Source organism: Ursus americanus, chromosome 11 (assembly GCF_024610735.1).
Source record: "Ursus americanus isolate L20-20 chromosome 11, mUrsAme1.1.p, whole genome shotgun sequence".
NCBI lineage: Eukaryota > Metazoa > Chordata > Mammalia > Carnivora > Ursidae > Ursus > Ursus americanus.
Window position 1 is genome coordinate 37202320 of NC_142137.1, and position 25848 is coordinate 37228167.

At 36.7% G+C, this 25848-nt stretch overlaps 2 protein-coding genes across 13 annotated transcripts in view; one reads left to right on the forward strand and one right to left on the reverse strand.

Annotated features, from left to right (window-relative positions):
• SERINC1 (serine incorporator 1) overlaps nucleotides 1–14950 on the reverse strand; it is a 29287-nt gene extending 14337 nt beyond the window's left edge. Inside the window, exons 1-3 of the mRNA XM_045798580.2 lie at nucleotides 14793–14950; nucleotides 2969–3130; nucleotides 10–179 (exon numbers count right to left, since the gene is read on the reverse strand). Of these exons, the coding sequence (XP_045654536.1) occupies nucleotides 10–179; nucleotides 2969–3130; nucleotides 14793–14831 (371 nt within the window). The 5' untranslated portion in view covers nucleotides 14832–14950. The remainder of the gene's footprint in view (nucleotides 1–9; nucleotides 180–2968; nucleotides 3131–14792) is intronic.
• Nucleotides 14951–14979: 29 nt separating this feature from the next.
• The window catches only part of PKIB (cAMP-dependent protein kinase inhibitor beta), a 192504-nt gene continuing 181635 nt past the window's right edge, over nucleotides 14980–25848 (forward strand). For all 12 annotated transcript variants that reach the window (XM_087865440.1, XM_087865434.1, XM_045798583.2 and 9 more), the window contains exons 1-2: nucleotides 14980–15129; nucleotides 17400–17499. The gene's annotated coding sequence lies outside the window, so the exon portion shown is untranslated. The remainder of the gene's footprint in view (nucleotides 15130–17399; nucleotides 17500–25848) is intronic.

Consider the following 25848-nt stretch of genomic DNA (forward strand, 5'->3'; position numbering starts at 1 on the left):
ACGACGTACCCATTATGAACTGCGGCTCTTGGATCACTGCTGCTCTTGACTTTGATCATTAGCAGAGAGAGGAGAAGATAGAACATAGCCAAGCCAAAGCACAGACGGTACACGGCTTTATAGCCAACCAGAATATTACAAGGAACGATGCCTTTTTCATTTTCACAAAATCCAGGAATCTAGAAAACAACGAGTTTATGATGTAGAATTTTTTCAAGTAAAAATGAAAGTTCTAGATAATCAAATAGTTTAACGTTTAGAAAACAGAAATTTGCTTTACAGTTTATGCTAAATATGTAATCAAGGTAAGTCTGGAACATTTTCATCAGATAGACATTTAATTCTCTTTTCACTTTATTTGAGCCCATGATAAACTATAAATGCTGATCCAAAACTGGATATTTATTCTGACTTGCAGACTTATTTTAAATTTTCTAAAACTTGCATTCTCCTGTGATATGCTAAATTACCTGTATAAAAGAGAAATACAATCAATGAAAGTGTAAGGAATTATATGGTAAGTCAGCTTCTAAATACTGAAGAGGAGAACAATGATGGCTTCTCAAATGGATTTGGATTAACAAATAGCTGACAATGATCTTATTTTTAACTTAGAAATCTGAAAAAGACTGATGGCCATTACAGAAAGTCACACTGGAATCAAGAATACAAAAAAACAAAACAAAACAAAAAAACCAAAGAACCTTAAGTGAAATAAATGGGAGTAGTCCTCAAACTACATATACTACTCCTACTTATAAGAATTATTTCCTCTAGAAAATGTTAAAGCAAATGGATATGCCAAAATATGACTGCTAATTTGTGCCTTTAAAACCAAGAACTTACAATTGTATTTAAGCTACTGGGGAGGCACTACTTCCTTTTGCTAGTTCCTACGCGGTCTGTAAGCCCTTTCTTAGTCTCACTTAAATCTCAGCCAGTTTAAGCCCTACAGTATGTACTTACCCATATTTACTTGCATCATGTACTCAACTAGGCATTCTTAATTATCCCACTCCCTTGTATGAGAGAAGGACACCACCTGGCGGAATTCCCATCATTAAGTTAATTCAACCACCTAGTTCAGTCAGGTTAAGCTAGTTCAGTAACAATCAGCAAATATCAGTGGCTTAAAACAGCAAAGATGTAGTTCTTGCTCTTGCACATGTACATAACTGGTTCATATAGTCACTTCAGGAGTCCAGGCTGTTGGAGAAGCCACCATTTCAAATGATGTACATGTTGTGACAGATAAAAAAAAGAAATCTTGTATCAGTAAGTAGAGGCTGATGTGTATTTCTTCAACTCACAACTCACTGATCAGTAAGTACTAGAGACATTGCCCTACATCTCACAAGCACTCTAGGAAATGCAAATCATTGATGACCTTCAGAAAGCAGAGATGCAGAAATATCTGATGATGAGATTAACATCCACCAACTAAACTATTCATAACCACCATCAACTGGATCCAGACAAAACCATGTGTCTTTTGCTTATACCCAAGGACTTGAGTAACATTAACTGGTCATCCACATCTACCATGTACAATGCTAGTTACTTTCACAATCATAATAATCTCACTTTTCCAACTTTCACCATCTTTCCTTACCCCAAAGCCAACATCAAGCAGATATGGTGCTTTAAAATGGAGGTCAACTGCCATATTCTTTCTCAACCTCAAATTTTCTGTTGTCATTTGTCTCGTCTTGGTGGAAAGCCAACTTCTATACCTTCTCTTGATCATTTCTCCTTCACATAGATTAAAGCTCATATCTTTAACTCCTCAAAATATAAATGATTAAATCTCATCCTAAAAAATCCTTTCCTTAATTTAGCTGCCCTGACACCACCATCTGTTACAAAACTCCTCAAATCAGCAATTTATACCTACTGGCTACATTTCCTCACGGCTGTCTGATTCTCCTCCCACTTCTGATCCCAGCACTCTAAAGAAATTGCTTTTTCAAGACACTAATGATGTACTGGTTGTCAAATACTTTCTTCCTAAGGTCTGCACCATAGGGCATTCACTTGTTTCACCCTTTTCCATTGTTCCTTCTCAGGTTCCCTTTTCTCTACCAACCCCTTTCAATAACAGCTTTTGTCAAAGTCACTGTCTGCTCACTTTGAATGGTCTTCAGCATATGCAGCCATGATTTCAACTTTCATCTCCATTCCCAAAACACTTCTAGCTAGGATTTTTTGTTACATACCGTGTTTTCTACTTCCCGTTAGATACACAAACACACTTTCTCAAACACGTATGTAGTGCAGTATCCCTAAATCAATGTTTTATAAACTAAATGAATTATAGTTTCCTCATCTCCTTTTATAACCTGACTCCCTGAAAAATTAAAAAAAAAAAATAAAATAAAGCACCCCTCCACCTCAGGTTAACAGTAACATTTTCCTGCTAGTTATCTAGAATCAGAACCTGGGTATTATGTATGATTCCATCACTACCAATATTTAAACCAGATTCAGTTAATTCTACATTCAGAAAAGCTATTGCTGGCCCCCTATACAGTTCTTGATTACATGATTAAAAGAGCCTCCACATTTAACTGCTTAACTTCTAATTATCAGATCAGTCTTCCTAAAGCATACATATTCTGCTCAACAAGCTCTCTATCCTCATTTTGCTTCCTATTTTTCAATCTCTGCATACAAAAGTTCTACTCATTCTTAGAATGTTGCTTTTTCCATGAGACCCACTGAGTTCTGACATTTAACTGGTTAGAATTACTTATTTCTCCTTATTACCACAGCACATTTTCTGTACCACCATCACAGAAGTTAAGCTTATATAAGTCTTATATAATCTTTCTTTCCAAAAGATTATGAGGATTACTAAAACTGGAATTACATGTTATCTTACTTTGTACAATTTTCCAAAACCCAACAATCAGTTTTAAGCATACTCATTATAGGTTCAGTTAATCAATTAAAAAAAAAAACAAAACACCTTATTCAGTTGTTCTTCCATTCCTGGTATCAACATTACACAAGCTACACACACTCCAACAAGCAGGAAAAGTGCATAGATCAATCTAGTTACAGTAGAGTTGTTTCCACTAGGACAGCATCGACACAGCAAACACGGGGCACTGCCACATAAACATGGTATCTAGGAAAAAAGAGTTAAAAATCAGTATAGTTTAAAATGACACAGTGAAAATTTCTTTTATCCACTCAAAAAAAAAAAAAAAAAAAAGAAAGATAGGACTGAAGTTAAAGTAATTACCAAGGAACAAATGTATTTGGTTCATACATAATCACTCCACAAACTATAAAACTTAGTACTTTCTGTGTAAAGATGGACCAAAGTGAAACATAAAGGCGTTTGACCTCTAAATCATTTAAAATAAATCAAATCAGTTAAAACAACAAAGGAAAAAAATCATCAGCAAAGAGTTCAGCAAAAATAAACAAAAAACCTTGGAGTAATAACAAGCCTATCTCTGGCTCCTGTCCTTTAGCCACCAGAAATCATACGGGTGAATTCACAGAATTCTGAGAATTCTCAAATACCCCAGAAGAGAAAAAGAAGGGAACTGGCATCCTTATCTTTTCCCTCTTCTGAGTTGGTGGTAGTGAAAACTGAAAACTCAGGCTAGCTAACTTTCTCCAGTGGAATGCCACAGTAAACTACTAGTACACCAGAGGAATAGGATAATTCCCTCACCAGGAGAGATGAACACTAATAAGGGAATCTGCCAGTATTTCAGAAAGGTTAAGTGTTCTCACAAGGACTCACCATAACCTAGGCTGAGCTCCCCCATACTGTCAAGACTTCAGAGAGCTGGACAGACTAGGATATTCTAGCCTTACAGCTATAGCTCTGGGGGGAAAGTCTGAGAAACCAAGGGAACGGAGTATGGCAGCAGTCACACACACTATAGCAACCAATATAATGCAGGGAACAAAGCTGTTTATAGTAAGCTTAAGTAAGAAAGAAACAGAAGTCACGGCAACTATGCAAACATACTCTAGCAAAAAAATAAGTAAATAAGTACAACCCTCTGGGGAACTGAAAAAAAGGCTGAGGGAGAAACATTTGAAGAATCCAGTCTGAAACAAAACATAACTCAGTAAGAAAAGGAAATTCTGTACTTCACATGAACTACAGAAAAATAACAAAAAGCAAATGAAAAAGTTCAAAAATGAAATGGGAAAAGAATAAAATAAGATAATGAAAAGAGAAAGTCAAACTTAAAGAATAATTAACTACCAAGGAACAAAACAAACACAGATGAAAATAAAATTACTAACAGAAAAAAGCTTGAGATAATTACTATAAACTCAGCTCAAGATGGGTTTAATAGTGACTGGATATATCCTACTGCCCTAATCAATGGAAAAAAGTTAAACAAAGCAATGGTTTTTCAGACAATTAACAAGTAATGCAGAACAGTAACTTCCGAGAGAGGAAACAATGTGAGCCCCACGGCTGACCCAACTTTCTGCCTGGGGAGAGCATCCAGTACAGGGATGGGGACCTAAGCAGAGGCCAGTAGTTCACCTGAATTTAAGGAGACAGCTGGGAGCTGGAACAGAGTTGGTCACTGAGAGAAGTAAAGGCAGCTAGAGTCTACAGGGAAGAATCCTGGAGAGAAGAAAGCTACAAAGTGAGCTCTGGAAATCTGCAGAGGCTTCACCTTGATTCTTCAGCAAAGCACTAATCACTGCATGCATTTGAATAAAATACCCAAAGGAGGGGGAAGAGTTAGTATTCCCACCAGTCATAGGGGAAAAACCTTGTTATCCAGGAGGCAGTGAGTTATGGGTTATACTTAGAAAAAAAATCAGCCATAAGATTAAAGGCTGCTCCAGTCTCACTTAACAAAGCATAAAGGAAACATCAAAAAGATCAAATTTTCTTCAAGTAACTCACCCATGCCCAAGAACAAAGCCCAAGAATTTTCTTTTTAAAATACAAGTACATCCAACGTCCATCAAGGTAAAATTTACAATGTTTGACATCTAATAAAAAAAATGACAGTTATGCAAGAAAGTAGGGAAATACAAACTTTAATGAGAAAAATCAATCAATCAAAATCAACCTGACAACACCGATGACTAAATTATAGATAATGGTAAAAAGTATTATTTTAACAAGATTAAAAAAAAAATCAGCATGTTAAGGAAAGCCATGGAAGGTAATTTAAAAGATCTATACCAAACCTGTAGAAATGAAAAATAAAGTAACTGAACCAAAAAACACTAAGACACTGCAAAAAAGATTAATGAACCCAAAAACACAGCAAAAGAAATGAGACAAAAATGTTAGGACAAAAATGAACAGAAGATCAGCACAGACAACTTTAAGCAGCCTAATGTAAGTGAAATTGGAGCTCTCAAAAGGGGAAATGAACAGAAGAATCCTACTGAGGAAATAATTGTCAAAATGTTCCCAAATTTAATCAAGATTATAAATTCCCAGATCCAAAAAACTCAATGAAATTCTAGCAAAATAAACATGATGGAAACCATACCAACTCATATCACAACCTGCTTAAAAACAACTGTAAACAGAAAAATCTTTAAAAAGCAGGCAGAAAAATTAAGCATATTATAAAAAGAGAAACAAGGAAAGGCATCAATTTTAATTAAAAAACTGCAAACCAAAAGTAAGCACTTTAAGAAAACTACATATGATAAAATTTTATGCTCAAAGTCTCTTTCAAAAATTAATGTAAAATAAAACCATTTTCAGACATAGAAAGGAAAAAGAATCCAAAACTAACAGACCTAAACTACCAGAAATGTTGAAGGAAATCCTTCAAATAAAAGGAAGATTATACCAGACGGCTGATGTATACAACAGGAATGAAGAACAATGGAAATTGTAAAATATAAAAAAATCCTTTAAAGGATAATTATCCCTTTAAAGCAGAAATAATAGCAATGTATTGTGGGGGGTTATAACAAAGGTGGAAGAAAAATATATGATGATTGCAAACACTATGCAAGAGGAGACATTCAAGACATTCAACTATACACTACTGCAAGGTTCTTAAAATGTAAGTAAAGATTCTTCACTAAATGAAGAATTAGTGACATGGACTGGACATGAAGGCAGACTGTAGAAAGTTAAAAATGAATACTATACACCCTAAAGTGACCTCTGAAAAACTCAAGACAAAGACTAGCCAGTAAACCAATGGAAATAAAACAGGATAGTAGAAACGGCCAATTAATGCAAAATAAGGCCAAAAAAATAAAATAAAATAAAAACTACAGAAAAGGGATAACAGGACAAACAGAAAATAGAAAGGTGGCTGATTTAAGCCCAAACGTAATAATCACACTAAATGTAAATGGCATAAACACTCCCAATGAAAAGGCAGAGACTGTTAGATAAAATATTGAGATCCAACTCTTATCTCTTCTACAAGAATCCTACTTAAATATAAAAATGCAAATAGGTTAAAAGTGAAAGAAAGAAAAAATAAATACCATGCTACAGTATTATAGTATGTTTCCTCTCACCATTCCTTTTCAACACTGTACCAGAAGTTCTAGCTAATGCAAATAACACAAGGAAATAAAAGGTATATGCATTGAGAAGGAAGAAATAAAATTATCTCTATTCACAGATGGCATTATTATCTACATAGAAATTTCAAAAGAATTGACCAAAACAACCCCCACAGAATCTTTGAACTAATAAATAATTATAGCAGGGTTGCAGGATACAAGGTTTTATTTATTTATTTGTCAGAGAGAGCACAAGCAGCCGGAGTGACAGGCACAGGGAGAAGCAGGTTCCCACTGAGCCAGGAGCCTGATGTGGGACTCAATCCTAACACCCAGCAATCATGATCTGAGTTGAAGGCAGACACTTAACAGACTGAGCCACCCAGGCGTCTCTGGACTTGAGACTTTACAAAGCAACAATAGTAATCAGGTCAGTGTGATACTGTCAAAAAGCATAGACAAATCAATGGAACAGACTACCTAGCCCACAAATAGCCCCACATAAATACAATCAACTAATGTTTGACAAAGATGCAAAGGCAATTCAATGAAGCAAAGATGATCTTTTCAACAAATAACAACTGAGCATCCATATGCAGAAAAATGAATTCTAGACATATAGACACAGATCTCACACCCTTCCCCAAAATTAACTTGAAATGGATTTTAAACCTAAATATAAATCCTATAACTATAAAACTAGTATAAGATAACACAGGGAAATATTTAAATGACCTTGGGTGTGCCGATGGCTTTTCAGATACAATACCAAACGCGTGATTCACAAAAAAAATAAATAACTGATAAACTTGTCTTCATTAAAATTTAAAAAATTCTGCTCTGCAAAGTTCAACGTCAAAACAATGAAAAGAGAGGCCAACTGTCTGATAACATTTACAAAACACATCTGATCTTAAAGGACTGTTATCCAAAACACACAGAGAACTCTTAAAATAAGAAAACAATCAGATTAAAAAATGGGTCAACTCGGCCATTGCACTACTGGGTATTTACCCCAAAGATACAGACGTAGTGAAGAGAAGGGCCATATGCACCCCAATGTTCATAGCAGCAACGTCCACAATAGCTAAATCGTGGAAGGAGCCGAGATGCCCTTCAACAGATGACTGGATTAAGAAGTTGTGGTCCATATACAATGGAATATTACTCAGCTATCAGAAAGAACGAGTTCTCAACATTTGCTACAACATGGACAGCACTGGAGAAGATAATGCTAAGTGAAATAAGTCAAGCAGAGAAAGACAACTATCATATGATTTCTCTCATCTATGGAACATAAGAACTAGGATGATCGGTAGGGGAAGAAAGGGATAAAGAAAGGGGGGGTAATCAGAAGGGGGAATGAAACATGAGAGACTATGGACTATGAGAAACAAACTGAGGACTTCAGATGGGAGGGGGGTGGGGGAATGGGATAGACCGGTGATGGGTAGTAAGGAGGGCACGTATTGCATGGTGCACTGGGTGTTATACACAACTAATGAATCATCGAGCCTTACATCGGAAACCGGGGATGTACTGTATGGTGACTAACATAATATAATAAAAAATCATTAAAAAATAAAAAAATAAATAAAAATGGGTCAACAGACACCTCACCAAATTAGATATACAGATGGCAAATAAGCATATGAAAAGATGTTCCACATCATATTTCATATGCATATGGAAATGCATATTAAAACTCATGTATACACAAAAGTCTGCGCATGGATGTTTATAGCAGCTTTATTCCTAACTTCCCCAACTTGGAAGCAACCAAGATGTCCTATAGAAGGTGAATGAACAAATAAAACTGTGGTACATCTAAATAATGGTATATTATTCAGTGCTGAAAACAAAGGAGTTCTCAAGCCATGAAAAGACATGGAGAAACCTTAAACGGGTGTTACTAACTGAAAGAAGGCAACGTGAAAAGACTACATCTTGTGTGATCTCAACTATATGAAATTCTGGAAAAGGCAAAACTGTGGAGACAGTAAGGATCAGGGGCTGGAGTGGGTACAGGAATGAATAGGCAAAGCACAGAGGACTTTAAGGGCAGTGAAAATATTCTGTATGCTACTATAATGGTGGATACATGTCATTATACATTTGCCCAAACTCACAGAGTGTCCAACACCAAGAATGAACCATAATGTAAACAACAGACTTTAGGAGATTATGATGTGTCAATGTAGGTTCATTAATTTTAACAAATATACCACTCTGGTGGGGGATGTTTATAACGAAGGAGGCTATCCATGTGTAGGTTCAGGGAATATATGGGAAATCTTTGTTATCTTTCTCTCAATTTTTCTATGAACCTAAAACTACTCTAAAGAAAGCGTCCCCCCTCCCCCGGCCCGCTTTATTTAAGGGAGAGAGAGAGCACAAGTGTACAAGTTAGAGGGGGGGGACAGAGGGAGAGAATCTTAGGCAGACTCCATGCTCAGTGCAGAGCCTCACAAGGGACTCAATCTCATGACTCTGAGATCATGACCTGAGCAGAAATGAAGAGTCAGACACTCAACTGACTGAGCCACCCAGGTGCCCCTAAAACAAAGCCTTTAAAAATAAAGGATATATGGGATGCCTGGATGGCTCAGTTGGTTAAGTGTCTGCCTTCCACTCAGGTCATGGTCCCAGGGTACTGGGATGGAGTCCCCCACTGTCTTTGTTCAGCAGGGAGCCTGCTTCTCCCTCTGCCTGTAGCTCCCCCTGCTTGTGCACTTGCTCTCTCTGACAAATAAATAAAATCTTTAAAAAAACAAAAATAAAATAAAAATAAAGGATATAAAAAGGATAAAACATTGTGACCAGGTAGGGTTTAGTCAAGGAAAGTAAGACTGATTGAGCTTTTGAAAATGAACCAATGCAATTCACCATATTCACAGACTAAAGAAAAACCATTTACAGTCATCTCAACAGATGCAGGAAAGTCACTTGACAAAATTCAACAGCCATTCACAATAAATCGAACAAAACTGTCTGCAAAGAAAAAACACAATATCCTCAACTTGATAAAATGCATTTACAAGAAAGCTATAGCTGCCATCCATACTTCATGGTGAAAGTCTGATTTCCCCTAAGATTCAAAACAAGACAAGGATATCTGCTCTCATCACAGATATTTAACTTCACATTAGAGGTTCTAGTCAATACAATAAGACAAGAAAAAGAAAAGGAATATACACAGGAAAGGGAAAAGTAAAACTTTTCCATTCACAAATAATTGTTTACACGGACAATCCCAAAAAACTTACCAAATGCTATTAGAATTACAAGGGAGTTTAACAAGGTCCCAGGATACAAGGTCATTATACACATACTAATCATAATCCTGCATACAAACAAAAATCAACTGAAAACTGAAATTAAACCAACAAAAAGAAATACTAAAGTATAAATCTAATAAAATATATATATAATAAAATATGATGAAAATTAGAAAGCAATGATGAAACAAATCTAAGATTTAAATAAACGGCAAGATAAACTGGGCTCATGAATTGAAGACTCAATATTTTAAGATGTCAATTCCAAATTCCAATCACAATCCCAGCAAGAGGCTGGTGGAAATAAACCAGTTGCTTTAAAAATTTATATGGAAAGGTAAGGGAACTAGAACAGCCCAAAGAATTTTGATAAACAACAATACTGGAATACACACACTACCTAACTTCAAGATTAACTTTAAAGCCCGAGTAATCAAAATAGGGTGGGTTTAGGCAACAGTATGGCACAAATAAATAAAACAATAAAGTAGAGGATAGACTTACATAAATATGGTAAAAGGGTTTTTGCTTAAAGTGCCAAAGCAAATCAATATAGGAAGGACAATCTCTTTAATAAACAGTACTGAAATAACTATTTACCTATCTATCTAAAAGAAGAACCCTAAGGGAAGCCTGGGTGGCTCAGTAGGTTAAGCGTCTGCTTTTGGCTCAGGTCATGATCCCAGGGTCCTGGGATTGAGCCCGATGTCAGGGTCTCTGCTCAGCTTCTCCCTCTCCCTCTGCCACACACTTGTTATCTAATAAAATAAACAAAATCTTAAATAAAAAAAAAAAAGAAACTTAAGCCTCAATCAAACCATGTATCAAAATTAACTGAGGATTTCTTAGATGCAATATGAAAAGCATGACCCACAGAAGAAGGAAAATTGATAAATTAGGTCTCATCAAAATTAAGAACTTCTGCTCTTTCAAAGACACCCTGACGAGAATTAAGACAAGCCACAGATGTGAAAAAAATATATTGAAATGAGGTAGTTAATAAATGATTTGTACTGAGAATATAGAAGGAATTTTTAAAATTTAGTAAGAAAAAAACCAACCAGAATAAAACCCGGACAAATTATTTGAACATTTTAAGAAAGAAAATACATGGATGGCAAATGAGAGCATGAAAAAGGGCTCAATATCATCAGTTACTAAGGAAATGTACACTAAAAGTATAATGAGATACCACCACACACACACATTAGAATGGCTAAAATCAAATAAACTCATAATACCAAGTACTGTCAACTCTCTTTGTTGGGACTGAAAATTGGTACAGCTACCTTGCAAACCAGCTGGGTAGCTTCTTACAAGTCAAATGTATGCCTGTCATATTGCTCAGCAATTCCACTGATAGCTATTTTACCTAAGCAAAAGAGAATTTAAGAGTCACACAAAAAACCTTTGTGGTACCTCTATGGAAATGTTTACAGCTATTTTATCACCAAAATCTGGAAATGCTCTTCACTTGATACATGGATAGTAAGTTGTGGTACATCCAAGCAACGGAATATTACACAAAAATAAAAAGGAACAAACCACTAATACACACAACATGAATAAATCTCAATGAATTAATGCTCAGTAAAAAAAGCCCGACTCAAAAGGCTATATCCTGTATGATCCTATTCATATGCCCTTCTGGCAAGAAAAGAACTCTGGGGACAGAAAAAACAGGAGCTGCCGAGAATGGGGATGACAGAATTTAAGGTGCTAACTGTTCTGTAGCTGTTACATAACTATAGGATTTCTCCAAATTCACAGACCTGTACATTACAAAGTGTGAATTTCAGGTAAATTATATCAACTAAAAAGAAAATGACAAAAATACAGAAAAATAATATGGAAGGAAAAGAAAGACAATGTAACATGAAGGTAACTGGTGTCCTTAAAATAGAGAATCCTCTAAATAAACAAAAGGGACATTCAAAGATAGAATCCAAGAAAAACTTCCTTAGATGAAGAAGTTAATCTGTATTTTCAAAAGAACACTATTTTCTTTCTTTCGTTTTGTTTTTTTAAAGATTTTATGTATTTAAGAGAGAGTGAGCTTGAGAGATCACAAGCAGGGGAAAGGCAGAGGGAGAAGCAGACTCCCCGCCGAGCAGGGAGCCTGAGACAGGGCGGGATCCCAGGACCTCTGGATCATGACCTGAGCCAAAGGCAGACGCTTAACCCAGGCGCCCCAAAAAAACACTATTTTCTAGACGAAAAAAGTGAATAAAGATTTAAAGTCAGACATATTTGGTTAATTTCAAAGAGAAGTAAAAACTCTTCAGATATCCAGGCAGAGGAAACAAGTCAATAGAACACGTGAGATATTCTGGGAGGGAGTGGATACCACAGTGTTTTAAGACAAAACAAGATTCACAGAAAACACTATTACATTCTGAAGGAAATGGGTATACTATTGAAGTGGTAAACGATGCCTCTCAGAAATATAGGAGATATTTTTATATATAAAAGACTTTAGGGATTTCAGCATCCATGAATTCTTTAAAAATCTATCAGATTATAAAATTTAGTCAATTAGGAGAAGACATCAAGTTAAAAAAAAATGGGAGAAGCCATGGTTAAAAAGTATCTTGAGCAAAAAAAAAAAAAAGTGATAGTTAATGTATATAAAGTCCAATAATTAAAAAAAATCAATTCTATTCATTAATATCACTGGTGAGATTGGGGTGGAAAAAAGCACTGAAGTAGGCATAAATTGCTGGTAACGTAGTTACAAGATTAGGTGGGAGATCCATATATTTAAGTGGTTAATGTAATCACCGATCAAAGAGACAGCCACACTTGAACCAAGATTTATGATCAATCTAATTCTAGGCCACTTAGCAAAGAAACTCAAAATAAAAAATTAAAGCTCCAATCTCTACACAACAGTATTTTTTCTTTTATGTGCTTTCTTCATAGTTCAAAAATTTTCTACAGCTGTTCTGTAAATCAGAAAAAATTTTTTACAAAAATAGATTAAGCCTCAAAAAATATGAGTAAAAAATAAGATTTGTTTAAATGCGGTTTAACTGTTCTAATTTGAAGACCTGAATACTTCTGAAAAGTTGAATAAGTTTTGAATTTGTCAAAACTTTTAAGCAAATAAGCATATTGACTATTAAGACTGTTAAAAAAACGGACTTATATATTACAAGGCAAACTCCCCTTCAGTTGCCAATGAACCACACCAAAATTGAACAGTTCATGAATAGAGACAGAAGCACCAAAACGGAAAGGGGAAAATATGACTAGAATTGCATACTACAGAGTCAATTCCTAGACTGGCCACAATAATCTAGCACACTTAAGATCAACCTTGGCCATCTAGCCTATCTGCCAGAGATCTAATTACAGGAGGATAAGAAAACTGCTTCCTTGTTATTACCTTTCCAATATACCTTGTTATTAACAGTGACTAAAATGCAGTGTCAATTTTATCAGTTTCCTAGTCAATAAAGGTAAAGAACTAAGTTGTAAAAACTTTAAAGGAATATAATTTTCCATATTGTTCACTAAAGCGATTTTCTGACTTAAAACACATTTAAAAAAAAATCCTTAACACCCCCTCCTCCCAACCATAATTGCTCTTGAGGCAAAAAAGGTGTTCACCATGGTTCTGGAGAGGAGAAGAATACTGGGAACATGAATCCCTCTTTTTAAATCTTTACTATATACGTATAAAGAAAATGACTGCTTGATAAATGAACAAAATCTGACTTTACAAATCATACCTTCCCCCGACCCCCCCCAAAAATGAAAGTAATGTTTTAACACCCTTTATTTTGTAATACATTTATTACACTATGCCTCTTTTGTATTAAACAGACTCAAGTAGAATCTCCAGTTTCTTACTGAGATTAAAAATATCTGGTTTCCATGCCCAACTACAATAAGAAATATAATCAAGAGAATGATCTCAGTTGAAGTGACAACCTTCAGGAATTATTTTATTAAAGTCTAATACTTATAGTTCAAGCAATATCAGAACTTTCTGAAAAAAAGTGAGGTATGTAAAATAATAAAAATTCTGACTCGTGTATAAAATGGAGTCATTTGGGAAATCAGACAAGCGTTAGAAGTGGAATTTAGAAATCATGGATTAAAGAAATATTATTTTAACCCAAATACCTCGCCCCAAATTACAATAACTCTATTAACTGTAATGTTAATATGTTGTCTCTTTTGGGGAGGAATGGAATGATTATCTTAAACTGAAGTTTATTTGCACCGCTTGAATAAAGAAATTGTACCACTATAATGAAAAACGGTATCACTCTAACGATGCTACCTAATTAAAATGCAACCTACACCTAATTAAACATGAAATTTCAGATTACAGAAGCATGCTTTATGTCAAGATACAAGATTTGTAATACCATTGAAATGACCAGCTTTTACAGATACACATATTATTACTTGAGAAACACAGCAATTTCTTCATAGCATGAAGGTCGAGGACCCAGCCACAGAGCTAGGACTAAAGAGTATTAGTAAATATTAAGCCAGGCTGTCCCAAATAGCGGGCGTTTAATTGTAGTCGGCCAGACAGAACAAAGAGGCCGACCTGCCTCCAGGGATGACAGTGCTGCAGTCTGAGGTCGCTGAGAACAGGACGAGAAGGGATGGGATACTCCACGGAATGGGCCTAAAACCTACGTATAGACAGCCTACGCAGAGAAAACAACAACAACAACAAAAAGGGACCTGGAAGAATGGGGAATAGCTTACACGAAAGCTACTCACGAAAGACGATTGGGGGAGGGAAACTACATCTGTCTTGTCTTTGCTTCTCCCATCGGGGTTATCTTTCCATCTCCACTGCTCCCCATGGCCATCGCTGTCGGCTCCTCGCAAGACTCAGGGCCCTAAAGCTAAGTTGGCGTGACCACGGGAGAAAATGGGGACGGAAGGCACTCCCTGTTGGGTGGGGTACCACGTTACCGACGCGCCGCATCCAACCCGACTCGGGTTCCCTTCTCTTTCGCCTCCTACGCTTAGCACCCTGAAGGTCACTAAAAGCCTCCTTACCCAGCTCGCCATGGAGCATAGTCCCAAGACGTTTCCCATCTCCGCAACGTCGCAGGAGCAGCGGCTGGCGACAAGATGGAGACACTACCTCTCCACCCTTTCGGGCCTTATTTACTATCTGCGAGCCACTTCCGGCGCAGAGCCCACCCCGCCCCTCAACTTTGCGTCACTTCCTTTGAGGCCTGCGTTGGATGGGGTGGGGGAGGGAGTCGTGTGAGATTGTGCGTGCGCATTCTTCGAATTTGAGGCAGTTTTCGGAGCGGCGTTCTCTAACACCAAGGTTGGAAACGTCTGGCTAATGCAACCTGACCGTAGTTTGCCACATTAAGGAAACGATGTGAGAAAAACTCACCTTTACTTAATGTTTATTTGAATTTGGGTTTAGTAGAGGCTGAGGTGGTGTTTGATGATTTTGCCCTCGTTCATTAGAAGAATTTCTGACTGCTTTTGGAGATTGCCTTCTCTTTCTCGGTGCTCATCCGTTCATCCACTTATTTTTACACTTTTGCGTCCTTTTAACCCCTCTTACGTTCTCAGGTATTCTTGCAGGCCACTGCCTGGGACAAGTTCTTTTGGGGTATTTCCATTCGTTTGGGTACTTAAAGTTCTTTGTGTCGCTTCTTTGTTGTCGACACGCATTTTACTATCTTGTCCAGTTAAGATGTTACAGGAGGTTTGCACATTCAAAAATTTTAATTAGGTAAAAAGACCCATACTGATTATAAGAACTTAAACATAGTGTTGATTTTATTGAACGTTATGAGCTGTTCAGGAGACATTTGGAATCCTTGCAAATTATGTGATAATGATCATTTCCAGGGAATGTTCACAAAGTTCTAGTTCTTTTCATAGTGTTATAAAATATATTCTAGGAGAACAGTTTGGTGCACAGAAATAGAAATAGTCATTGTCATTAGTAATAAAAGTTTTATAAAGTTTACCAAAATTAGTTAGGTAAAGGTGAGGTAACACCTAGGAATGTAGAACTGTGACCATTAAATGGAATTGGGTAAAAGACAGTGGGTTTGGTTTGGACATGTTGAACTTGTCTCAGAAATGTTGCCCCTCAGCACGTGAAAATGCAAGCTTAAAAAAGAAGAGTTAAGGAGATGCAAAATTTAAAGTAACTTACATTGCCCTCAGAGTTAAAAACAAGAAACCAGTTCAAGAAGCAAAGCGTTTAACTGGAATCAAAGAATTGCAATTCAGGGTACACAGATTTAAGTAGAATCCCAAATAGTGTCCAAATTTCAGGAGGTTGACAGGATTTTCATGGGGAAAAAAAGAAGCTTGGATGAATAGTTTGAAGAAGAGTTCTTTGGTGCTGACAAGAAGGTCTGGATTTGCACTCATTGACTGGTCAAGTGAAGTGATCAGTAGGCAAAAGTTCACTTTTATTAGTCTTTTCAAACGGAATATTCTCCTGCTTGCTGACTTCTTGAATGCTTTGGCCGAGTTCAAAGGTTCAAGAAACAGGATGTGAAAACCGTTCCCTTGAAATGGCTGCTCTGGCTCCATTTTAAAATGGTTCCACTTAAGTCATTTTAACAAAGATACATGATTCAGGTAGACATCTAAAGAGAAATGTTGTAGAATTACAAGAGTCCTTAATATGAATTCAAAAAACTTAACACTGGAAAAATTATCAAGTGGGGAGAAGCTATTGACTTAGTTTTTAACTTCTCACTTTGATCGTTAATGTCATTTACACACCCATCCTTTCAAGTTTTGCATTTTAAATTCTGCTTTCAGTGTAAGTTGTGAAAATACCTTTAGTAAAGTACTTGACTTCTCAGAATCTCAGAATCCTTATGAGTAATATATCAACCTTAAAGATTTGAGAGGATTAAAAAATATCAATGGTCTTATAAATTATAGCACAGTGTAAACCTATTGTAGACAATCAATACAAGCTAGTTTCCCCCAAAATAAATTGTCCTAAAGGATGAATAAAATTTATGCATAGTTTATATTGTACAATACAAGGAGAGAAAGGATCTATGAAAAGTATGTTATGACTTTAATCCTAAAATAATTAAATTCTAAATGTAAATATGCTTCAATATTTTAACATATGTTCTATAAGAATAAGCCACGGATAGATTAGGACAGAATCACCTATAGGGGTCAGTATAAACTTAGAATTGGAAGAGGTGTATCCTGATTAAAGACATGCTTTTGTCAGTGAAGACAGATTTTGATTTTTTTAATTAAAAATCAAATCTGAGAGACTGTAAGAAGGGTAAATGTTAAGTTCTTATAGTTATTTAGGCTAATGCTTTGATTCAGGCATGGTTAGACACTGCACCACAGTTCAGCAATCCCAAATGTTAGTCCTTAGTAAGAGAGAAAAACACAAAGAGTTGACTAGTATAATAATACATGAGAATTATGCTTTAAAAAGGGAGCTCTCCCATACACGTAGAGTCCAGAAAATGGACTTTTCCCATTGAATCTCCATATAGGCACAATCTTGGATTAAGTGTCAGTAGAGGGAAGTGTTCAGAGACATGCTTAAATCTGGAGTAAGGATGCCTGTGCTTAAATGCTACCTCCACGTCAAATTAGCTGTGTAATCTTAGGCAAATTTCATTTTTTGTGCTTCAGATTCCTCAACTTTAAGATGGGAGAATAACAGTAACTTCTTCATAATGTTGCTGTGCAGATTAAATGAAAACAAAGCACACAGAATGGTGTCAGGCTCGTGGTAAGTGCTCAATAAATACTAGCTACTACTTCTAGATATCAGGGACTTTTCTTTTGTTTTCTTTTTCTTAAATACCCCCCCCCATAGTTTCTTAATCTTTGAAACCTGGTGTCTGGCTCTCAGTCAAATGTTTCCATCTAATTTTCTCCTCAATAAAACTGAAGGTAGAATAGGGTAGGGGCTTCAGGTCCTGCTAAGTAAATAACTAAAAGACAAAACAGGCCCTTTTTATAATTCGTATTAACTGTTAACCTTGAAAATAAAACTGCCAGTTATTTTGTCAGCAAAAGAAGGGTTTATTCAGGAATAGCAGAGAATTGCAATCCAGGACAAGCAAGCTGCCGCAAAACTATAGGCAGGTATGGAGAACAAAGAAGAGGAGTGTTCTTCTGTAGAGGAAAGGAGGTAGTTGGGACTGACTGTTATAAGCCTAAAATCCACTGGAGTAAATTGGGAGTTTGAAGTATAGTGGCTTTTCATTGGCCAGGGGAAAAAGAAATATTCCTTTTTTTTTGGCTGGGATAGTAAAGTAGTATGGACTTGCAAGGTCCATCTCTTCTGTTAGGGGTGCAATTGATACCTGGTGCTAGATGTAAGAGCTCCCCCTGCTGGCCTCTCGACTTCATTCTAAACGAGGTTTGTTTTTTTGTTGCTGTTCTTTGATTTTCACAAAATTTATTGAAGTACAACTCCCATGCATTGTTTTATTAAGAGAATGTTTGTTTGTTTCTTTTTAAAATCTTACCAAATACCCCATATTTCAGGAGGAGGTGAGAATGGAGGCATTTAGAACCTATGCTGGAGGCAGAGCAGTTCTAGGACTGGTTGATTTAAGCACTTAAGCATGATAATTTTGAAAGAAAGAAAGAGAAATTCTCTGCCCCTTCCTTACACCTTACCAAACATCTCTGTTCCACAAGGAAGGGAAGCATTTTCCAGAAGCCCTCCCCAACTGCCATCAGATTCTTTTTCAGCCTCAAGATCAGAATTGTGTTATATGTCTTTGCTTTAAACAATTCTTGAGAAATGGAGTGGAGATACCATGAGATTTACTCATCAGTATTCTCACATAAAGCCCTGAAGAACATAGCCTTGGATCAAACCTGAACAAGATTAAAGTTCTGTTACCAAGCCACCTCAAGTCTAGAAGCTGCTTCATTCTCAAGCAAACTTTTAAAATTCAGTGTATAACTTCTCAATAACAAAAATTAAAATTAAAATACCATTTTCTATAAATAAGTAGAAAATGTGAATTTTTATTCACAATAATTAGGAACTTAAGTCAGTAGGATATTAAATTTCTTTCTTAAAACAAGATTTTATTTATTTATTTAGAGCTGTGGGGGAGGGAGGGAGAGGGAGAAAGAGAATCTCAAGTGGACTGTGCTGAGCACAAGCCCATCAAAGGGCTTGATTCCAGGACCCTGAGATCATGACCTGAGCCAAAATCAAGAGTTGAATGCTTAACTGACTGAGCCACCCAGGCCCCAAATCTTTTTATCTTTAGAACATAAATGCTTAAGACTGGAAATTTCTTGATGATAGAGACAGTCTTTTAATTATTTTCAATTCCTCCAAGTACGGGCACATTTAAATCCCAGCCAGTGAACATTCACAACTTTGTCTCAACTGTATTCTCAGCAGTCTGGGCATGCACTGTTCTTAGTATTAATGTATATCCGTGGGTAGAGATCATCTAGAATTACAAATTTCAGTGATAATAATAATAAATATAAATCTGACACAAATATAGCCACCGAGCACTACTAAATGACAGCAGAGTCAAATATGTGGGGTCAGGGGCACCTGGGTAGCGCAGTTGTTAAGCGTCTGCCTTCAGCTCAGGGCATGATCCTGGCATTCCAGGATCAAGTCCCATATCGGGCTCCTCCGCTGGAAGCCTGCTTCTTCCTCTCCCACTCCCCTGCTGTGTTCCCTCTCTCGCTGGCTGTCTGTCTGTCACATAAATAAATAAAATCTTTAAAAAAATATATGTGGGATCAAATTCTCAAAATAATAATACAGGACTTATTAACAGGTAAGTAGTTATTAGTAGCTACCTGAAGTTCTGCCACTTACAAGCTGGGTATACTTAGGCAAATCACTTGATTTCTCCAAGCTTCAGATTTCTCAACTGTAAAATAGAATACTATTTTCCTTATAGAGTTGCAATGAGGATTAAATGAGTCAATACATGTAAATACTTGTAACAGCTTGCAGACAGTACAAGTTTTGGATTATTACTATTACTACTACTACTACTATTATTATTATTATTAATGATGGTAATGATGATGATGTTAAGAGTCATGTAGCAACTAGGTGATTATTTTTCCTATCCTGGAATAAATGTCTGTGCCTCCAAATGGAACATGAAACCAATGAACTAACTTGGAAAATGGATAAATAGTCAACTAAAATATTCTTGTTGACTTTTACTTTTGAAATGGAATATCAATCAAGAGTGTCAGCTCTCTTAAATTGATACTCATTTTTTAAGAGTAAATACATATTATAAAAATATCAGAGTCATCAATGGACAAAAAAATTGCTTCTGATAATTCAAACATTGCCTAGATAGATTATTAAAAAGAAGGCAAATCTGGTAATTTAAAACCACAATTCATGTAAAAACTGTAAGATTTTTCAAGTGCATCCGTTCTAGAGTACTCCGTTACCTTGCCTTGAGCAGGATTAAACCTTACTACTGCAGAGAGACAATATACACAATCTCTTTTAAATTGCAGGCTATTTTGCACTCCATATATTTCTCCTCCTCTACCCCAGGACATAATCAATAACCTTATAAAATAAGTCAGGATTCTTAATCTTAAAACATTCTGACCCAAGCCCCGACTGTTTTAGTGTGTAGTTTCAAGATAAAATTTAAACATCAGTATAGAATAAAACTCTTATTTGGAACGGAAATACTAATTTAAACGTAAATATATATATAGAATCAATAACCTATTTTTAGAAGAGATAGTCAGCTGTTCTACTTTCTCAGACAAAACGTTGGTTATATTTATATAAAAGCAACCATAGTTATTGGCTGGCATAAATAATGCCTACACAAATCTCTCAAGCATTACAATGCCTGCTGTTTATGAAGCCTACATTCTGGCTTTACATACAAAAGGAAGGTCAAGCTGTGAAAGTCAAAAGAATTTATGACATTGTTCCACTACTAGAGCCTACAGAAGAAGGTATTATTTAAGAAGCACTGAAGAGCTCTTAAGGAATCAAAAATCAATCCATTTGCAGCTAACTGTTGGCTGCAGGCATTTATGGAAGAGGGAGTAGATGCACTGGAAAAATCTTATTTTACTTGTAAGTAAATACCAAATTAAAAATCCCCTGATAGTTTGGGGAACAACAGATGACAAATTTAAAAAATGACAAGATGTACCTGTAATGAAGGAATTATTTGCAATCACACTACAGGTGAGGTGTTTTATTTTTTATTCACTTACATAGTATTCACAATCAAGCTTTATCCTTTCAGGTCAATTTGTTTTTCTGTTTCTCTCTCCTCAGTGACTAAAATCATCTCATGGGTTTTGTTGTTAAAAGCAATCATATTTTCTATAAGACTTGCTTCCTTCTCCACATCTTTTTAATTCCAATTCTCTATGTCAGGACTGATAAAATCTGGAAAAGAGAATGAATTGAACACCGTGAACCTTTAAATTACCTTGATATTTCTAAACACTAAGGGGAAAAGTTTTTAAATTCTTCAAGGTTGAAAGGTATTTCTTTCTTTTCTTTCTTTCTTTTTTTTTTTGCAAAGTATTCCTTAGTTAAAATTCATAGCGTATTATATTTCTGGCTTTCTAAATGTTACAATTTGTGGCAACTTTTATTTCTGGCTTTCTAAATTAAATTCTAACACAAGCCATCGATTTAAGTTTTGTTTCCAGGGTAGTCACTTATTCTACCCACTCATGTGTAAAAGAGGTCAAATGTTTTCAGGTCCCGTTCATTAGACAAGGGAAGTTTTGTTGAGATATTCATTATAATATATCACCTTTGTTTCTGTAACTGAGGAAGAGCAAAATCGAAAACAAAATTTGTCTTGTGAGCTTGAGTTCAGCTTATTATTGTTTTACATTAAAGCCCTTCTATTTACTGGAATTTGGAGGCAGGGGATAAGAAGTAGGAAGGAAACTCCAAGAGATTTTCTCAATAGATAGTATCATAGATTGCTTTTCTCTAGATTTGTTAATGTTCTAAGATTTATTAATTGTCATTCATTTAGGACTGTCAATGTACTTGCTTGTCTTTTTTCATAGAAAATAATAATCAATCTGAGAAAATAAATATGATTTCCAGATTTTGATAACTTAGATTATTTCCAAGAACATAATTTTGTAAAGTCTCAGAAATTTTGAGTATGCTAAGGAAATACTTTCATAGCAGGATCAAAAAAAGGTGAGGGACAGCTGGGTGGCTCAGTTGGTTAAGTGTCTGCCTTCAGCTCAGATCATGATCCCAGGGTCCTGGGATGGAGTCCCACATCAGGCTTCTTGCTTGGTGGGGAGCCTGCTTCTCCCTCTGCCTGCAACTCCCCCTGCTTTGCTCTCTCTCTCTCTCTGACAAATAAATAAATAAAATCTTAAAAAAAAAAAAAAAAAGGCAAAAAAGGGACCTTGAGTAACTACTCACTGTCATCCAAATCCTTCTTCACTTATTCCCCCCTGCTGTGAAATTCACTCTTAAATTCATTCATTTATAAATATTTACTGAATGTATACTATGTACAAAGGCATGCCTAGTACCATCAAAACATGTAAAATTATCTATGACCTTATGGAATTTACACTATATAGGGCATTCACAGAGGGATGATTCCTGGAAAGAAAACCAAAGGGAACTATCAAAGTCATTTCACACCAGCTCCATAATTTATTAATTAAAATAACATTTATTTAAAACACCTCCTATGTAAAAGTCATGTTTTCATTTTGCAAATACAGTAAATTACATAGGTATTATGTGATTAAATTTTGAGTGTAGTGTTTGAGGCATGGTGAAGACTACATATTATTTAATTATGGTAGCAGTATGCTTTTTCTGAGGTGACCTTAAGAAAACAAACCAGATTATTCATTAAAATTTTCATGTAAATACTTTGCAAATGTGTTATTCATTTTTCAATAATATTAAATATTTCCATAGACAATTATAAAAAGATTAAAGAGAATAAAAATTTATTAATCAAAAAATGACCAACTCTACAGTTGTTGCCAAAATCAGAGCAACTGGGCTAAGCTGAATAATGCCCCTCCAAAGAAGGGCACATCCTAATTTCTAGAATCTGTGAATATGTCACTTTATAAAGCAAGGGGGACTTTGCAAGTATAATTAAGATAAAGATATGGAGGTCGGAAGTTAGCCTGGGTTATCCAGGTGGGCTCAATGTAATCACAAGGGTCCTTATAAAATAAAGAGGGAGACAGAAAAATAAGAAAGAGATAGGATAACACAAGAAGAGGTCAAGGTGATAAGCAGCTATAGGCCAAAGAATGTAAGTAACCTCTAAAGGTAGAAAGAGCAAGGAAATGGATTCTCTCCAAAACTTCCAGAAAGAATGCAGTCCTGCCAACACCTTAATTTTAGCCCAAAGAGACCTATTTTGGACTTCTGACCCACAAAACCAGAAGATAATAAATTTGTATTGCTTTAGGCCACTGGGTTTGCATTAATTTGCTATAGCAGCAATAGAAAAATAATTATAACACCTTTTGAGCATTTACTGTGTGCAGCTACACATTTTAAATGTATTATATCATTTAATCATCCTAAGAGCCCTATACAGTAGGTACTGGAGTGACATTACCAGGGTGGTGCCATAGGTCAATTTCCTCACAAGAATAATAACTATTCAAAAACAAGATACCACTGGGGTGCCTGGGTGGCGCAGTCATTAAGCATCTGCCTTCGGCTCGGGGTGTGATCCCAGCATTCTGGGATCGAGCCCCACATCAGGCTCCTCCACTAGGAGCCTGCTTCTCCCTCTCCCACTCCCCCTGCTTGTGTTCCCTCTCTCGCTGGCTGTCTCTCTCTGTCAAATAAATAAATAAAATCTTTAAAAACAAAACAAAACCAAGATACCACTGAGACAATCCTAGAGTGGGAAAATGAGACTCAAGCACCCCTTGCACCACAGAGACCAAGACAGACTGCATTACAAGAGTAAGGGAAGCAGTTACCTGTTGACCACGCTTCCCCTACGTCAGGCCAGTGCAGCACCATGTGAAAACGTCTCTTCTGAGTCTCCATTTCTTCCAGTGGGGAAAAAAGAATATACAGGAGACAACCAGCTTCCCCCCAACATTGTGGATTGTTTTGTGGGAGCCTCTACTCTGATTTTACCCCAAGGGGACTGCACGGGAATTTGCAGGGCTCAATCACTGAGAATTTGATTGTGTTGGAGTAGGAAGGATGGGCCTGTAACAACCAGCATAAGGATCTTGGCAGACTGAGTTCATATCTGCAGTGCGCAAGTACTAAACCAAACAGTGGTTTTGCTCATTTACAGAACCAAGTCGGGTACACTCTGATGAGGGAACTCAGTGGGGTGCATATATGTCTGGCTTGGATCCTCAAACAAGTTTTCCTGGCCCTGGAGCCTAAATTGCCCACACCTAGGCAAAAAACTGAGTGAGACACCACCCACTGTAGAGAGGGTCTCCTGGCCATATCTGGCCAAAAGGGCTGGGGGAGCAGCTGGAAGTTGTGTGAAAGAGTGGCACTTGAGCAGAGAGGTGGGTGGATAGAGCTGATTGCTCCCATAGCAAAGCCAATACTGAGCATGGAGGATCCCCCTGCTACACACAGACTGGGGGATTAGTTCATATCCAAGGCTTAGGTTGGCTCATGGCCCTTCCCAATAAGACAGCCTGTTTAGACAAGGCAGCTGAAACATAGCCCCACCCACTGTGGCTTTTGGCCACATTAGACGAGAAGAGCTGGTGAGAACACCTAGAAGCTGTGTGGCCCCCTGATGCTTGAGCTGACAGAAATGCAGGCAAAGCCAATTGTTTTCAGAGCAGACAGTGGGCCTGTTTGGCCAGGGAACTTGGGACATGGGTCAGCTTGAGTTAAGACAACAAAGAGCTTTACCAGCTTTAAAGCTCCTTCTCCCGCTGCACCTAAGCAGAGAAACATAGCCCCATTCATTACTGACTACAGCCTTCAGTCTGCTTGACCAAGGAACCCAACCAGAACATTTAGGAAGCTGTATAGCCCATTCAACTGCTCTGCTTATAGTGGCACTTAAACAGAGAGCATAGCATGTGACCTTCATCTGCAGAGTAAAACCAGTGGCCTCATCTGACCAGAGAATTCAGTGAACAATCTTTCTTGATTTGGGTCCCCAAACAAAGAGCTGTACAGGCCCTGGGACCTATCCTGCTGCCTTGCAAGGGCAGAGAAACAAATTCATATCCTTGTCTTCTATTGAGTATAATACTCAGTCTCAGCCATCTAGAAAGCCTAGAGAATCCAGGCAACTTTAGAGCCCATTCTACAGCCTCACTTTAGAACCAAGCCAGCAGTCCTATCCAACTGTTCTCAGCCAGTGGCACACTGGCCCCATCCCTGACCAGATCTCAAACAGTTACCTCATGCCAGGATAGACCACAATAGCATATCTCACCTCCCAGAGACATTACCAGTCAACACTCCCAGAAACCTAAATGAGCTGACTTGTGAAGAACTGTCTCTGCCAAAGTAAATCTGTAAAATCTGGAAGAGGAACCCAATTACTGAAATGCACAGATAGCAATATAAAGAATCATGGATCACAAGAAACTCAAACAAACAGACAAACAAAAGCAGGTAAACCACCAAAGGAAACTAATGTAGGAAACTAATGTAGCTCTAATAACTGATCTTAAAGAAATAGAGATCTATGAACTGTCAGACAAAAAATTCCAAATAATCCTCTTAAAGAAGTTTAGTGAACTACACACAAACAACTAAATGAAATTAGGAAAACAATGCATGAACAAAACAAGAAGTTCAACAAAGCAACAGAAGCCATCAAAAAAAAAAAAGCAATAAGAAAAACTAGAAATCCTAGAGTTGAAAAATAAAATAATTAAACTGAAGAATACAGTAGAGAGTTTCAAAAGCAGACTTGACCATGCAGAAGAATGAATCAATGACCTGGAAATAGGACATTAGAAATTACCCAGTCAGAGGAAGGAAAAAAAAAAAAGGATGAAAAAGAGTGAAGAAGGTCTATGAGACCTATAGGATGTAATGAAAAGAAACAGTATTCACATTATGAGAATTCCAGAAGGGAAAGAGAAAGAGAATGGCACAGAAAGTATATTTAAAGCA